This window comes from Amblyomma americanum, chromosome 10 (assembly GCF_052857255.1).
Source record: "Amblyomma americanum isolate KBUSLIRL-KWMA chromosome 10, ASM5285725v1, whole genome shotgun sequence".
Classification (NCBI taxonomy): Eukaryota; Metazoa; Arthropoda; class Arachnida; order Ixodida; family Ixodidae; genus Amblyomma; species Amblyomma americanum.
In genome coordinates, this window is record NC_135506.1 from 13584124 (window position 1) to 13600808 (window position 16685).

Here is a 16685-nt window from a genome sequence, read left to right on the forward strand (position 1 = left end):
TGCCCCGGCAGCTGGCAGTTTCAAACTCAGCCACCCGTGGAGTTTGCAAGAACTGGTTGCTCTTCCCGAGCAACCTCTTGCGCCCAATCATCAAAGACCACCTGCCACGGTGGGCAGATTGTGATGTCACAAGGTTCGCACCATGTCACGCGTGACAGCGATTGCCATTTCTGCTTGCACAGAGCCGTCTAATGCTAAAGAATTAATAAGAAACACTGAATCGAGACACCCCAAGTCGATTGTTTGCGGAGCGACCCCTAGGGGTTTTTGTGTTCACAAGAGAAAAGACTTGGTCAACGCAAAACCCTGAGCACACTGTCTTGATGGACAACTTCGACGCGAAAGTAACGAACAAGCAGGCAAGCAGGAAGTAACTAGGTCCTAGGAATAGCAGAGAGAACTACTAGAATTTGCAGGAGGAAATACTCAAGTGTGATAAATATCTGTTGCCTCGTAAAAATAGAGGTTAATCATCTTTTTATGAAAAGAAAAAACATGCTATTTGTCAGCTTCCACTTAAATCTATACACTTGATTTACTACATTCCAAATTATTTCATCCTTCCAGGAAAGTAGGCACAGCCAAAGGCAATCAGATATGCATTGGCGATGATGATGGCACTTTCAATGGATAAGAATCTCTTGTCACCAAACTAATTTCCAAGTCTGCAAGCAGGAACAAATCAATCTGGGCCAAATCCCCAGAACAGAGGTTGAGGAAACCAATTCGAAGACTAATTGGTGCAATACTGCAACTGCCACAGTTAATCCATGGGCAGAACGGTGTCTTGGACAACTCTTCCAGCATGCATATTACCCATGCGTGCCACCCTTCGGTTGCTGATAACCTTGCATGCCAGTACTTTACTAACACATGACCGAAAGAATGCAATACCATGAGCTGATCAACAGTGTCTCACTCAGTGCTGGAACGAAAACAACAAAGCAGGGAAGTCTGGGCATTTCTTTCCAGTTTATATATTCCCAAAAATAGGCTGTCTGCATCTCATGTACATTTCTATTAAAAAGAGGTGCAAGCAAGCAGGCAGTGCACCCAGGTGACTAGCGGTGACCCTGAAAGAAAAATGCAACTGCACCCAAAACGTGTGTCTAAGGCAGCAAAATAGTGCTCATCACAAACAAATATGTTGGAGCCATGTGAAGAAAGTCTGCACCTGCGGGAATCCTGACTGTACACAGTGCTATGTGTACAGACACGTAGATGGACAATGTCTGTAAACTGGGGACTAATCATGCCACAGATATGAAGACTCAACAATTAAACCAGAATAAATGATTCAAGCCAGTCAGTTAATACACACACACAGAAAAGAGTGAATGCTTCACAGAAGAAAAAACGGCAAGCTACCAAACTACCGACAATGCAAGTTTGAAACTCGGAAATGACAGCAAGTTTTCACAACATAATGTTAAAAAAAGCAAAAAGTTTCCAGAGCAGAGTCCAAGCAAAAATCCAGTTGGTTTCATACTCTGTAAACTGATACAGCCATTACTAAGAATGAGTTGTATGTTCAACATGGGTACTTGCTTTCACGTTTTTGATAACAAACTGATGCTCTGGGTCACTTGTTACTGAGATACCTCTACAAGTTTTATAGCTTTATCAATGGCTGCTGCCTTTCTGCATCATCCTATCAGCTTCTTTATTGCTACTACACATCAAAGACCTACGGACACACAACTACTGGTTGTCAGAGACAAGAATTGGGATTGCACGTATGCAATCTTACCTGCAGCTGCTAATCAGCAAGTCCCCCTTCTGTGCAAAAACAATGATGAAATGGTTTCATTAACAGAGAGAAAGAAAAGAGAAAATCTGGCAAAACCTATATGCATGCAAGTGACTGCTGGACTAATAACACACATGTACATACCCAAAAGCTATGTGACAAATGTGCACTAGGTAAGGCATCATTAATATGCTAAGACATGAAGAGCATGCTGCTTTTTCTACAAAGTTACCTGATCGACTAACACAATATTCTACTTTGATTGAAAGCTCTGTGTTAGACTTGTTCGTGGCTCCACATGCAAACTAACACACTGACTAGTCTTGAGCTACTCGATGCATCGCTGGGCGGCCCAGCAATGCATCACTTACAAATAACTTGTCATGTTAAAGAATGTGCACATGCATTTAGAATAAAGCACTAAATAAAGGACCTACATGATACATAAAAAAATGTCTGTGAATGTCATGACGTGATGCAAAGCTAATGAAATTTAAGAGCACAACTCACACTGGTCTTTCAATGCAGTAAAGAAAGCCTGACAGAGCACAAGTATTCTTGATGTACTAGGCACTAAAATGTGTTTATAATGACACTGAAACTGTATAAAAAGTGGCACTATTTAAAGGCAATCCACAAATATGGCAGCTTGCTCTTCAGAACCAACAGGTGATGCAAAACTAACTCTGCATGAAGGTTATGTTTCACAGCACACGGCTATGTACCATTGGCAACGTGTAAAAAGTTTACGAAAGTGACCTGTTTAAAGACATATTTCCTGCGTGTTTGTGCACAAAGACTTGGGCATTCTACAGACATACAAGCTTACACCATGAATGCTTTGCGAAACATCTGTGCACTCTTGGGTAACCACTGTCCAGTTCTATATATTGCGCACATGGAAACTTTTTGGCAGACTGCATCACATGGAAGTAGTAAAACGTTAAATTCTACATAACTATGTAGTCTTGCCATGACAAGTAACTGCATGAGAAGCTGCAAGCCCAAATTCAGGAGCTTTAGTAACCAGTGCAGAGACATCACTAGCATTAACCTCTTTCAAATCAAACTTTCTCTGCAACCTTCTGGGACTTTTATCATCCCGCAGCAAAGATAGATCACGAACTCTACGCATGTGCATTTGAGCAGTACGTGTAGCATATACTATATCTATACATGAAACCCCATCCCGAACTCATCACATTGATACAGTAGGGAGATTCTTGAAATGCTATGATTAAAGATCAAAGCACAGTACACGCATTCACACCGACATGCAAATTAACCGATGCACTCCAAAACAGTAAGAAACAACAAATAACTCCTTTGCTGTCACAACGCCCAAACCAGCCTGCTGTTTGCATCATCAAATCTTCAAAAAATGGCAATGAAATGGCGTCTACTAGCAATGAGGTTAGTACTTCATTATGCTCTCTCACACAAGCACAACTCAAACAAACGCAAAGTTGTTGCATGCTAGTACTCTCCGTAGTCGACACTGTTCTACAGAATCAAGAACACACTCAGCCTGAAGAAAGCAGAAGCAGCCCGTCTGTCCACTTCTAGAACCAAGGCCACAGTGTCTTCCCTTGCATTAAATAAGCTCTAACCAGGGCCTGTACTCTGGCTTTGATTCTTGTGACGACTGATTCCCAAAAGCTTGCACTCAATTGCTGAACATGCGAAAGTCGTCGTTAGCGTTGCAATGACAAGGGCAGCCGCACCATCGGCACTCATTTCCCCCTGCAGCAGAAAGCGAGGATCTTCTCTAGCTGCGTTTCTGAATTAAAAGCACGACATTTTCGAAAACCAAGCGACATGTCTTGATAAAATACACAAGGAAACAAATTCAAGATTATTAGTAAAAAGAAACACATTGCTTCTGGCCTCAGTTCATACACAACTTCAATTATGTTCTGGTACCCTACAGGGGTGCATTTATAGGTCACTCTTGTAGGGGGGGTGGTGGGGGGGGGGGAGAGTTCGGTCTGAACTACGGATTTCACGAACTTTCTTCATCAAAAGAAATGGGGTTCAGCACAATTTCCCCATGTAAAAAGCTCCCCCACTGAAATGCAACCCTGGCACCCTAAGCGCTGCTTTTATGTGTTCAAATGAACAAGCGAAGAAGTGGCTTGTCTACGGTACTGCAAGTCAGTACATCAAGCCTGCTGTGTCAGAGGCAATACAGAAAAAAAAAACTGCAACACACCTGAGTGTTAAACACATTTCTGTAGTGACATGCATGTAACTGATTGAAGGTCTGAGTTACGACCGAACGCCAAAACTTTTTCCACTGCTGCAGCCTATCGCAACACACTTCTGGAGGATCAATTCTCACATGCATTGATGGCAAAATATGGGCCTAGGTTTACAAAGCAACCACACTGACTGTGATCAGCAATACATGGGAGATTCCCATTGTGTGCACTTCAATGAAAACAAGAGGCAGTGTCAGCCACTCATTTCAGACCAACACTCTGCTGAGACGTTTCTATTTTGGCTTCTAGTTCAGCCACTTTGTTAATTGTGGACACAGCTATCACAAGCTCAGGACAATGAATCCATGTTCTTGGTTGTTAACGTCGTTTGCATTCATAACACCAGTCTGATGCTGCACTTGACCTGAATGCTTGTTAAATGTATGCAAGCAGGAGTTGTGCCGATTCTGCAGTCTGTCACTCTAGCACACTGCCGCATTGGCACTACGCAGCTTACATTCTTGGAACTGAAATATACCCACAGGCTAATCATGCTGCCTTTACTACAACTATTTTACACGATCCATAGGATGTGCTGGGCAATATTATAAAAGGAGTGCAAAGGCTTTTGCTCCATGCTTTGAGATCTTGTGGTGCTATGACATCGCACCCGGTACAAAGCATCTTTACTCAACACTCAGGCCTGCAACATTACCAGGTTCTTTCTTACCATATCTGTGGCCCAAAGCATGGCCAAATTGCCGAAAGTGAATGACACAACAAAAATGCGTGCCTACAGAACAACAGTCATCGTAAATGTAAACTCTCACTCACCTAGGGAAACAAAATAACATAATAAAGAAGCTTGAGGAAGTACAGGAATCTTGTTCATAATGAAAACGAAGAGAAGGTGCCACAGCTCATTTACAAAATAGAAGACAAAGATTGTGCTCAAATATTGGGAATATTTCGAAGTGTACGATTCATCTCTAGGGGTATAGACAATGGCAATTTTTCCATGTCATTGGAGAGACATGGGAGAGGCCTTCGCCTTACAGTGGGTGTAGTCAGGCTGATGACGATAATAGTCAAGTGTCAATCTATGTTAATGCAACCGGTGCTTTCATGGTGCACTTTTACAGGCTACTTGGCCGCACAAGAGCTTCACCTTCATACATTTCACTCACAAATCAAAGCACCTTTTGCTTGCTTTCAATGTGAAAACAGGACCGCAAGGGTCCTGAAATGTTGCTTACATTTCTTTTTTTTTTCCCCTCGGCAAGTGCTTGTTTACCTCTACGATTATTGCCCCTTTTCCAGATTGTTTTACTCGACCTTAGAATAAAATAACAGACACGTACAAAACAACCTGCCTTCTTTAGAACTCACATCAATGAGGTACCTGCTACCGCAGTTTGCATCATACGAAAGTAAGGTCTCACCCAACACTAAATGTGCCTTGACACCACACACACGCAACCGATAACCTTATTAGAGCGCATTCAGATCTGCTGATGGTGACCAACAGAGTTTTCAAAAAATGACTGCATACACACCAACACAGTACTGGCATTTGTACTTTTTCTGTCATGCTCTCCTTTAGCATAACAGACCATTCATTACCTGTTTACTGCTATCTTGTGTTGGTGCTGTTGCAAAAAGCAAAACACTGGTGGCCTTGCCTGGAGACTTCCACAAACTAAATGTAGGCTATGCACATTTAATTGCCACAGTGTACATTATTTTCTAATAATTCAGCACTCTGTTCACACACCGGAAAACTCCTAGCTCCTATACGTATAGAGGCATTTGGGCTCTCACTAAAACACAGCAAACTGCTATCATCCGTTGCCTTTCCAGCACTCTGCGCACTATGTCAGACCACGCCTGAGTCACTAGCCGTGTGCCTTCCCCTCATGCTCTGCACATCCACCAGCCCTGGAACACTCTTGCCAGCTGGTACCGGTGGCGGATCAACATCCACCAGTATCTTTGTGTACAGCGGCCGCTCTTCGAGGGCTAGCACCTGGTACCGGAGGTTGTTGAGACCGTCCATATCGTGCCTCGACTCGGCATTCCCGAGAAGCTCCTGCCTCTGGGCGCTGGGCTCTGCTTTGGCGTGGGCCAGCATCGTGTAACGCGACACGGACGACGGCCACCTCACGATCGACATGTCCCGCGCTCGTATGCGTCGCTGCAAGTCATCGTCCTCGCCACCCCAGCCGAAGAATTCGTTCGAGAAACCGTTGAGCTCGCGGAACTGGTCCGCCCTGACAGCCACGGCGCCCCCGAAGAGGTCCGGATACGGAAGAACGAACCGGAAGACGTCGACCGCCGAGCTCAGGTGGCGAGGGAAGCGCTCGCAGCGGTACAGGTTCCGCGCGTCGATGGGCAGAAGGTCGACGTCGTGGAAGACGAAGCAGCAGTAGCTGTCCCGAGCCAGCGCCTCGGTGAAGCCGATGTTGAACAGTTTGGCCCGGTTGAACGCGTGTCGGTCGCTCTGCTCGACGACGAAGACGCCGTACTGAAGCATCTGCCGCTGAAGGAACGGGTGCATGTGCTGCAGGAACAGGTCCAGGTGTTCGCTCCGGTCTCGGTACGGAACGACGATTGCCACGAAGTGCTTCGAATTGCAGGAAGGCGGCGCCCAGCGACCGCCCGGCAGGATGCCCCACTTGGTCTCCAGTTCCTTCAGAAACGTCCGGTTGACGCTCCTCATCACGGGCAGAGTCTTGCGCGGCATCATGGATGGGCGCGTGGCACAACTTATGCGCAAATCGACGTTCTGCCACGACAGCTGGTACCCTTCGCGGGGTGTCCAGGGGCACTCGCTGGAGGCGCGGTCGATGTCGGCTTCCGAAAGCGCGATGTGGTCGCCTGTCCGCCACGTAGGGCAACGCAGCGCACTCAACCAAAGCGCGGCGAGAAACAGGCCGACCAGCAAGCCTCCTGAGTTGTGACGGTAGAAGCGAAACATAGTGTAACGCCTAGAAAGGCGAAGGACGATCCGCCTGACCCCGTGCGAGAACACCATGTTTGACATGAGGCGACGACAGCTCTGAGCTCTTCGGTCTTTAGACCGTGAACGAGCGCCCTAACCCATGCCGTTGTTGCTGGCTTCAGCAGCGCACATCGCAGCCGTGTGAGCAGGGGTCAAAGATAACGCGGCCTCGTTTTGATAATCCGGAAGCTTGTTGCTAAACTCGTTCATACGAGCGTCCCGACAGCGTCCCTTTCGCTCGCACGGTGAACGCGAGTTGATGCATCTCACCCGGTCTTCGCTGTGTGTCGCACGCACCTTGCCACCAATTTCCCCGCGTTACGTTCGGTCGCCCGCACGTTTACGCACCACCTGTTCCGGAAAATAAAAACATCTGAGAGAGCTGGCGAAGTACGGAACCAAAAGTGCAACGTTGCAGACATAACGGTCAGGAACGCGCCAGGAGCAGCAGCTGAATGTGCGGCAAATGCAAAACTTCAAAACGATCTTAAAGATACTTTATTCATGATTTTGTACAATTCATAAAAATGTTCAACTTAAAAAAGCTAGAACAACAACTTAAGATCGACACGACTACATTCTTTAGCTACTTTGTCAAACTTGAAAACCTCCTAACCAATCATCATCATTAGCGTCCCGTTTGAAACATGGCGGCGTCCACGCGGGAAGCATGCGACGAGCTCAATTCATCAGAACTTGGAACAAAAACATAGTAATAACTTCTGTACGCTACTTACACTGAGATAGTAGTCCCCGGCATAGTAATTAGATTTCGTTGTTGTTTAACTTGATGCGTCGTTTGCACTCGGATGAGTGCAGAGCTGGGCCACTTGTTGCATGTCACTAGCGAAAGCGATCTAAATGCTGAGATTGAATGAAGAGGGTTTGCGTCCCTCCCGCTGGTTTCGTGGCGCGCAATCATTTGCACTGCCAAACTGTTCAATAGCCACGCATCTTCTACACCTTGATGCTACTGTATAATCAGCCTTCTTGGTTAAACAAAAATAAATGAAAGAAGGAATGTTTGGCGGAAACAAGAAACTGCATTACGAGTATTACTGTCGACACTTATCTTTTAAGCGAGCACGAGTCGTTAACCATTATTTGCGGTCCTCTTTTTCCTTTTTTTTGCTTTCAAAAGCTTCCAAAGATCTACCCTGCTTTGATTAAAGTGCTATAAACTACTAAGCGATGACGCCTTTCTCATCTTTGCACCCTGCTGTGACTCTATGTAGTGCGTACAACAGCAGCAGTACCGAGAGCTTTGCTTTGTTTTCAGCTGGGAAGAAGCCTACCTAAACGAGCTGAACAACTTCACAGACCATGGCGACATAGGTGAAGTGTGGTAAGCGCCATCTTCCTTAATGGGTGCCTAAAACAGGAAACCACACTGTGCCAAGCTTCGCTTGTATTCTATGTGCCATACCTGTGCTGCCACTTAGCTTTATATGCCGGTAGGGCAGGTTTTGCAGTTAGTCATATGTAGAGGAAGCTTCAGGTGGCATCTATATGGTTGCAGTACCAGGGGTGATTGCGTGAATGGTTTTCTATTTATTCTTCCCAGCGAATCCAGGAACCACATAGATTCTATCAAAAAAATTTAACTGCTTCCACATGCGTAATCGTGTCATTAAAATTTACTGATTCAATGCAGTTTAACTTTTCGAATATTCTTTGTTGTTACATTACACACTCTTGGAATTGTCTTCTATCTGCTCAGATATGTGGCATTGTTACTTCAGGTTCGGCAGCCAAAATGAGCATCGCGTTGTCAAATGGATGCTGCAGCATGCTGAAAAAGCAAGCCATGTTTTGGATGTTGGCTGTGGAAATGGACACCTTCTCATTCGGCTGGTTTGTAATTACTTGTTTATTAGTAATCCCACTGGTTAGGTCCTCTAAACTATAAAGCTAGTCTGCTGAAGACCATCGTCATCAGTCAAACTGCACCCACTGCAGGACAAAGGCATCCCTTTAATTGACTCTGTCCTGTACCACCTGCGGCAACCTTATCCCTGCAAACTTCCTAATCACATCCGCCCACCTTACCTGCCTAAACTTGTCTTCCTTTGGAATTCTCTCCATTACCCTTAACGACCATTGACTGTCTTGCCTTTGCATTGCATGCCTTGCCCGTTCCATTCTGGATTTCGACTGGGATGTCATTAGCCCGCGTTTGTTCCCTGACCCACTCCGCCCTATTCCTGTCTGTTAACTTTACACCTATAATAATTTTTCGAACTGGCTCAACAATGCATGCAACGATGGCGTAGAGGCAGAGCTTGCGCCTCTTGTGCAGGAAGGCAGCAGTTCGAGTCCCATTGGCGCACAATTCTCCATGTGAAAAAAAAATTAAAGAATCAGTATCGATGGAATTGAGTAACCAGACCTGGAGACCGGAGCTAGCAATGCACCCTTTCACCAGAAATAGATTGAGCCACTCTGGTGCAGCAGTACTTGGCCATTACCAGCTACATGAAAATACCAAATTAACACCCTGCTGAAGATACGACGAGGAAAAAGAGCATGTGACTGTCTTGTGCTGACACCTAAAAGTGGTTGCCGTTTTAATGCTAGTTAGTGCTTGAGAAGACCATGCTTCCCTCTCGTTTTCTGATGTCTTGCATGGATTAATTCTGAGATGCAGCTGGATGTGTTGGCATTTGCTTTGGTAGTGCAAATGAGGCTGCTGAAAGGTGGTGCAAGTGCAGTAGGCCTGCATTACTTGTAATTCTTTGAGCTCGCAGGTTACTGTGTGTAAACTACAATTTATAGTAAAATTGTATCTGTGAACAAAGCAACTGCAAGCTTTTTTTTTCTAAGAATCTGTATTTTAGCACTAATTCTTGAATGAAGTGTCAACTGTTCCTAGGTTGTGTCTAGGGGCTGGAATTTTTTGTTATGTTATCAAGATTGAGCAGACTATTTCCCAGTGTTTATTTTAGAACAGAATTTTCGCTTTCTTTCAGCGAATATTATTTTCCACGGGGGAACTTTCTTTTTTTTTTTGGTGAAATATGTAATGATTCTGTGCAGTAAAAAATTATGTAGAATTTACTTGGTTACTTCTTTTTAGCACAAGCTGCTCAAGTACCAGTAATTAATACACAAATGGTCATATTAACAGCGGCTATCCTTACAGAAGGACATCGTAGTGCCGTAAAAGTAAAAATATCCGAGTTAAATGATCTATATGTGAGACGAAAGTGAAAGCTTAGCTCTAAAAACTTGGTATTCATTTTCTGCTTGCATTCTGTTTGAGATTGTTCTGCTGCACTTCTAACTGGTGCTCTGAAATTGTATCTGTGCTCAGGCCAAGGAAGGCTTCACCAACCTGACTGGAACTGATTATGCTAAGAGTGCTGTGACCCTTGCAAAAGAACTGGCAGCCAAGGAGGCAGTCTCTGTAGCATTTGAGGTGAGCTTCTCCTGAAATGTTGCGTGCATTTTCTTCTCATCTAGGTATGAGCTGAACGTTATAGTCTTTACTTATTGTCAAGCCTTGACCTCTTATTGACTTGAAGGCATAACTTGTGGTTGCTGGAGCGTGCTCAATGTTGAGCAGCATTGAGCAACTTAACATCTAAAAAGTACAAATACAAAATTTACGCAAGGGTGGGTCAGTACATGCTTGGGGCCCATAATTTTTGGTAAAATTAATTTTTCTTCTCAATTTTTGCACCTTGAAAGGATTTTGCAAAAATTCAGTCAAATTCAGTTCTTCCCAAACACTGTCTTTCAATATTGTACTTCTCTGCTGCAAGCAGTTGGACTGAGTCACTGTATCAAAGCTAAGAGCTACTCTAAGCCGAACTGCAGTTTATTTTTACCGTAGTTGGCCATCACAAACAAATACATCCTTCACAAATTTAATGCTTTTGGGCCTTTAGGAAACAATAAATAAAATAAATTCAATGTGGAAGTGGTCTCTGAAGTTAACTCGTGAGAGTTCCACTGTTTCTTCCTTTGAAGGCACAATGCTGACACACAGTAACAAAGATATGAAAGAGTAATGCAAGTAAATTCATGCTACACGCTATAACATTAATTGCTGAAAACAAGAAAATTTGACATTGTGGGAAAACCTCTGTGAATAATAGTGCATTCAACAGCTCCTTTCTCTCATCCTTCAAGCACGCCGACATCCTTGGTGATGCTCCCTCGAGTGCCTGCCTTGCGAGGAAGTACGACTTTGTCTTGGATAAAGGTGGGAACTTTTCGTCTTTGTTTTAAAGGGCCGCTGCCATGCTATTTAGAGGGGCACTGATGTCAAATTAAAGTTGGCCTGTACCTATACGTCACCGCATTCTAATGACAGAGACACTACTGTCTCTAAAAGCAGAGGCTTCATAAGCTAGAAATCGACAAAAAATTAAATACAGAGGTTGTCATCACCGGCTGTTGTCGCAACTTAACTGAAGTGCGTCAAAACTCTTCTTGGCACACGGATCCGAGAAGATAGGCTGCATTGCCATTCACTTCAACACAGAGTTCTTTTCAGTGTAGACATCACGAGTTTGAATCGGGAGGCTGGAATATTTTGAAATCTAATTTTTTCACCAATAAATGCATCTTTCGCGGTTGAGCTAATGTCAGCATACCCCGAAAGAGTCGTAAAATCGATTTTACTAAGAGTGAAGATTGGACGCTGTTGTCCTCAGTGTCCCTTTTATAGAAGCTTTATCACATTTTGGATGTGAAAGGGCAGTGTCTTTCAAACCTTTTTCTAGAGCATCTTCTCTGCAGCAGTTTTTCTAGAAACAGTTTTCTGGAGCATTTTCTGTTGCCAAATTTGATTCCTTCAATGTTGCTCAATTTGAACATATGATTTACTTCGACCGATGCTTTGGCCCCTTCAGCATTGAGGGTATTGAAAAGGATATCCTTAATTTAAACTCCGTATAATTTTAACAAATTTTTGGCCCATTTCTAGTTCCAGCTATCAAGAGCTGACTTTTCCACTACAATTACATAGTGGATATACCATATTTACTTGCACAATTTGCGCACTTTTCTCCTGAAACTAAGGCTTCAAAAAGGAGGTGCGCAGATTACGTGGATGTTTCGCAAATGCGTCCTAAAAAAACTCTGCAAAGGTCATAACTCACAATGTATACGGTATATTGCCACGTATAAGTCAACCCCACAACTCGCGCCCCTTGTAGAACGAAAAAAATAAATGGACTCCGAATATAAACCAGCACACCACTCCACACTCACCCCAGACCCATGTTATGTAGTTACATGCACATGGTGGCGCCTGTGGTGCTCGAAGTAATAGAACACGAAACGGTAAAATCGCAGTCAGAGGCTGCACTTTATTTATTCTTATTTTTTGTTTTCTTGCACAAACCGCGACTCCACATGCTCCACGGCTGCACGCACTTAGGCTGGTTTTTTTCTGCTCATTAAACACAGAGAGCATTGTGCAGGCTGAATTCGCACTGCTTCACAAAGGCTTGAAGAACACAACACACTTGAGAAGTGAACAGATGGCATGAAAGAATGCAGAGATAGAAATGACAAGAACCTGCGCAGGTCTGCATCATCTTCACCAACGGTGTCCTTGTGTTCAACAGTTGCTGTATTCAACAGAGCTTAAGTCATGTAGCTCATGTTCTACCACACAGCTGTTTGCATGTAAGTGTGGCTTGTAACTTTCGTATCATTCGCTGCTGTGACTAGCAAGCACATAGATGCTAGAAAATAACATAGTTCTCACGACATAGGAGCTTTCTAAACCTGGCCTCTAATTAGTTCTAAACGCTCTAGCTTTTGTAACACTGTGCAAGTTTTGTGAAGCTGAATTCTGCTGTGGTTTGCTTTTTTGCATTTTCTTTATTTTTGCTCTCTCCACCATATCTGTCACTGGCTCCTGCTCTTTGTATGCCGGCTTTGAATGTTTATTAATAACATATTGACGTTGTCATTAGTGTTATATTTCAATGTTATTATTTGTTACCTGTTATTCACACACAGATACATCAATGTGCCATTTTGAGTTTGATGCACATTTCGATGGACAAGCCATGTCCTGAGTGAATTCGTTCATTCTTTGCTCCACATGGGGGCCTAACTTTAGGTACTGATATTTTGGATGTGATAAAACAGCTAGGTGGCTTCATGTACTGTATTCGGAGAGAGCGGCACGGCCCACAAGGAAGAAGTTCTGAGCAGCTGTCTTTAGTTTTGTCGTGCTGTCTCCTTTTAACGACAGTGAGTGATTGCGGTAGTCTTGTGTGAAAACTCTGCTACTGAAGCCTTCTGAAAAAGTAGTGGAAGAGCTGTTTGGTTGCAAGGCACACCACTTGCAGCAATATGAACAGTACACAGACTTCTGCATTTTATCATTTTATTTTATTTTTGCAGTGCAAGGTTGGTATGTCTGTTGGAGCCACAGCTGTACTTTGTTTTAAAGGTTTCTAGTGCCATTTAAATATGACAGTAGAGTTGCTGTTAGATTGCTTGTAGTGAATGGTAAATGTGGAGCACCTTGTCTTGTTTGATGCTGATATGTATGGTTAAGCCTTGATCTAACAAGTTCATCGAAGCTGCAGTTATCAGGAGAAATTGCAGTTGGCTTTGTATCTCTCTGTGAAGCTGTGATAATTATCAGTATTAAAGGGAAAGTGCTGAAAAATGCAAAGCTTGCAGTGAACAGATGGCAAGTTTATTGTAGCATACACGACAGAAAACACATTTATAAATATATCATTTGGAAACATGTGCCATAATGGCTGGATGGCTCATATGTACAGGTATGTTCATTATCCGAAGCAGAATCGACATTTGAGCTAGTTGGTATCGCATCTTGTAAAAATATATTATCCGTTGTCCTGAGTGCGCTTCATATATTTTTACAATATGTTCATTATCCTCCTGTTCTGAAAGAAAGCAGTGCACCACACGAACCATCTGTTCATTGGCTTTTCTTTGCAGGAACATACGATGCTATCAGCCTGTCTCCCGACAATGCAAAGGCCCAGCGTGAGCGCTACATTCGTGCAGTCTCTGAACTCCTGGCAGTTGGAGGCCGATTTGTGATTGTATCGTGTAACTGGACACAGCAGGAACTGACTGCACATTTCGAGCCAGGTTGGTTTTGCAGGCATATGTTGCATATGAAGGCATGGCAACTTTTTTTTTTAACATCCGTGCTCTGCAGGCACAGGAAACAACTTTGACTGATGCCTTTTACACAGAGCTAATGGAATTTGCTGTGATGCCATTCACAATTGAATAACTTCTTAACTCATTTGATAACATAATGTGTACTGTTGCCCCCATTTGTTATATAGAGGACGATATTGTTTTAAAATGCATTTCCATCAGTTACTAAGCATTTTGTGGCTACTGATTAGATGAGCTATGTCTCTTGAGTTTTGATGCGCCATTTTCACCAACTACTGTGATACTTTTCTGGCTATTATCTGCAGAATTAAGCTGTTTGATTTAATTAATGGTTATGGCATCTGAAACTTATGAATGTGGTTACATGAATAAAAATAATTTTTAAGTATAGTTCCTTGACATGACAATTGCTGCAGCATAGTTTAAATCTAGATGCATGGCACTGGCCTTAAAGAATATTGACCTGAGCAAACTTAAGCACTTGACGCTCAACGTCATTTCTTGTGTCCATATAGCACGGGCACTAGAAAGGGCAGGAGCTGTTATCTAGATTAGGCGTACTTTACTTTCTCGAAGGAAAATACATGTTATAATAACATCAGTGCTCATTTGCTTTTGTAATGATCTCCCTTCTCGTTATGGAACATTTAAAGGTGTAAAATTGTGCAGTGGAAAGCGCCTTGCAATCTCAGAATTTAAGAGGCTGCCCAAAAAGCCTGAAGACTGACCGATTGCAGCACAAGAAGAAAATTAGGTGTGTGACTTTAAACAGATAACGGATTGATGCCAGGTCGCTGATAGTTGAGGTTAAATTAAGAGGAAGAAATGGACTTGAGCAAGATAATGTAATGTGTAGCACAGATAATAGGTGGACTCGTAGAGTCACAGAATGACTGTCAACAGAACAAAAATGTAGTTGAGGACAGCTGAGAATCGGGCTGAGGATCAAGGTATGTAAATTTCTAAGGATAGGTTGTGTAATGCAAAACAGGATTACTTAGAAATGAAGAGATCTGTTGTGGAGTGGATTTAGCTGGGTTTACAATGTTGGTCTGACCCGTCTTGTCTCTGCAGAGCTCGTGCTTCTGGACATCATACCAACACCGACTTTCACGTTTGGCGGCAGTAAGGGCAAATCTGTGACGGCGCTGGTCTTTGGGTGCAAGCCTCGCACAGAAACATCTTGACACAACACGCAGCTCACGTCCCTTTCTTAAACAGGCGTAAGCTTGTGGCCGGTGTGATGAAGACAATGAATTGCGATTCTACGTCTGAACAGAATATCCCTATTGTTCTACAAAACCCTCACAGTCTCAAAAACAGTGGGGGTTGCATGTGCCTATTCTTAATAAAAGTGGTTATGCATTGTAGTATTATCAAAAGTGTTAATTGTTGGCCTAGTTGGTACTGTAGTTGGGACATATTCAAGACAACAGCGCAATGGCTCTAGGCCATAGAAGAACACATAAGGAAGGGTGGAAAGGACGAACACAGCGCTGTGTTCGTCCTTCCTTATTTGGGCAAGAGCCGTTGCGCTGTTGTCTATGAGTAGCATTATCTTGCCAGTGAAGCATTCATGTAGTGTCGCTAAAATAGCCACTTAAATACCGATGTTTTAACATGCAAAAACATATCAGTACATGTTAAAGGACCCCGGGTAGTCCAAAATTATCCGAAACCCTCCACTATGGCGTCCCTCTTAACCCGAGTCACTTTGGGACTTTAAGCCCCGTAAATCAAACCAGAATTAAGCAAGGCATGTTGCTCTGCTATCAAATCGAACAATCGGTCTTGAAAAGCAAAAATTAATCATATTCTTTACCATTTATGCACTGATGGGAAACTTTTTATAATAGTTAACTGAATAGTCCATCTTAACTGGCAGAAGTTTAACGGATCCTTTACCAATGGTGTGCCAAAGTATTGGTTTCGAGTAAAGGAAAGGTGCAGCAACTGCCTCACCTCTCAGTGGCCACCTCAACTGCATCCCGAAGGTAGGGATGGAAGGATTGGTGCTTCAGACCACCTAGGGCTCTCAACATGCATTAATACTGCACAGCACACAGGTGTCTACATTTTGCCTGCACCGAAAGGCGGCTGCGACTAAACCCACATCCTGGGGTGTGCAATTCTTCTTTACTACTTTGGTGCTGCTGTGGTCTGTGTCCCATAAGTGAAAGGTCACCGCAGTGGCTGTGGTTATGGCGCTCGGCTGCAGACCCAAAAGACGCGGGTTCGATCCCGGCTGTGGCGGCTGAACTTCGATGGAGGTGAAATTAGAAGATGCTTGCGTACTGTGCGACGTCACTTTAAAAGAACCTCAGGTGGGCGGAATTTCCGGAGCCCTTCACTATGGCGTCCCTCATAGCCAGAGTTGCTTTGGGACGTTAAACTATAGGTGAAAGTGGCAGTTCGGTGCATTCACCATACCATTCTCGTGTTGAACCGCATTTCATACCGAGCATGCAATGCAATGACATAGCCTCCATTGCATACTTCAACACTAGGCCTCTGCAAGTGGGCAAGACAAAAATAAGAACATAAAATGTGGCACTTAACTTGTGTGCAGCGGTGTGCTGCCCCCTCACAAGAAAACAATTAC

General features: G+C 43.7%; 2 protein-coding genes across 2 annotated transcripts; one reads left to right on the forward strand and one right to left on the reverse strand.

Annotated features, from left to right (window-relative positions):
• Positions 1-952: 952 nt before the first annotated feature.
• On the reverse strand, positions 953-7385 carry LOC144107573 (beta-1,4-galactosyltransferase 2-like). Its single transcript, XM_077640651.1, has one exon. It carries the CDS (start codon positions 6992-6994, stop codon positions 5828-5830), a length of 1167 nt encoding a protein of 388 aa, XP_077496777.1. The 5' UTR covers positions 6995-7385; the 3' UTR covers positions 953-5827.
• Positions 7386-7561: 176 nt separating this feature from the next.
• LOC144107574 (EEF1A lysine methyltransferase 2) lies at positions 7562-15459 on the forward strand. Its single transcript, XM_077640652.1, has 7 exons — positions 7562-7664; positions 8232-8297; positions 8695-8806; positions 10266-10370; positions 11087-11159; positions 13892-14047; positions 15158-15459. Exons 1-7 carry the CDS (start codon positions 7600-7602, stop codon positions 15268-15270), a joined length of 690 nt encoding a protein of 229 aa, XP_077496778.1. The 5' UTR covers positions 7562-7599; the 3' UTR covers positions 15271-15459.
• Positions 15460-16685: the final 1226 nt, after the last annotated feature.

Bases quoted from the DNA above. Each gene is read 5' to 3' on its own strand.
- LOC144107573 (XM_077640651.1), bottom strand. From the start codon at position 6,994: ATGTCAAACATGGTGTTCTCGCACGGGGTCAGGCGGATCGTCCTTCGC.
- LOC144107574 (XM_077640652.1), top strand. From the start codon at position 7,600: ATGGCGGCGTCCACGCGGGAAGCATGCGACGAGCTCAATTCATCAGAA. The intron at 8,298-8,694 runs GTAAGCGCCATC...TTGTTACTTCAG, and splicing joins GGCGACATAGGTGAAGTGTG to GTTCGGCAGCCAAAATGAGC. The intron at 10,371-11,086 runs GTGAGCTTCTCC...TCATCCTTCAAG, and splicing joins CAGTCTCTGTAGCATTTGAG to CACGCCGACATCCTTGGTGA.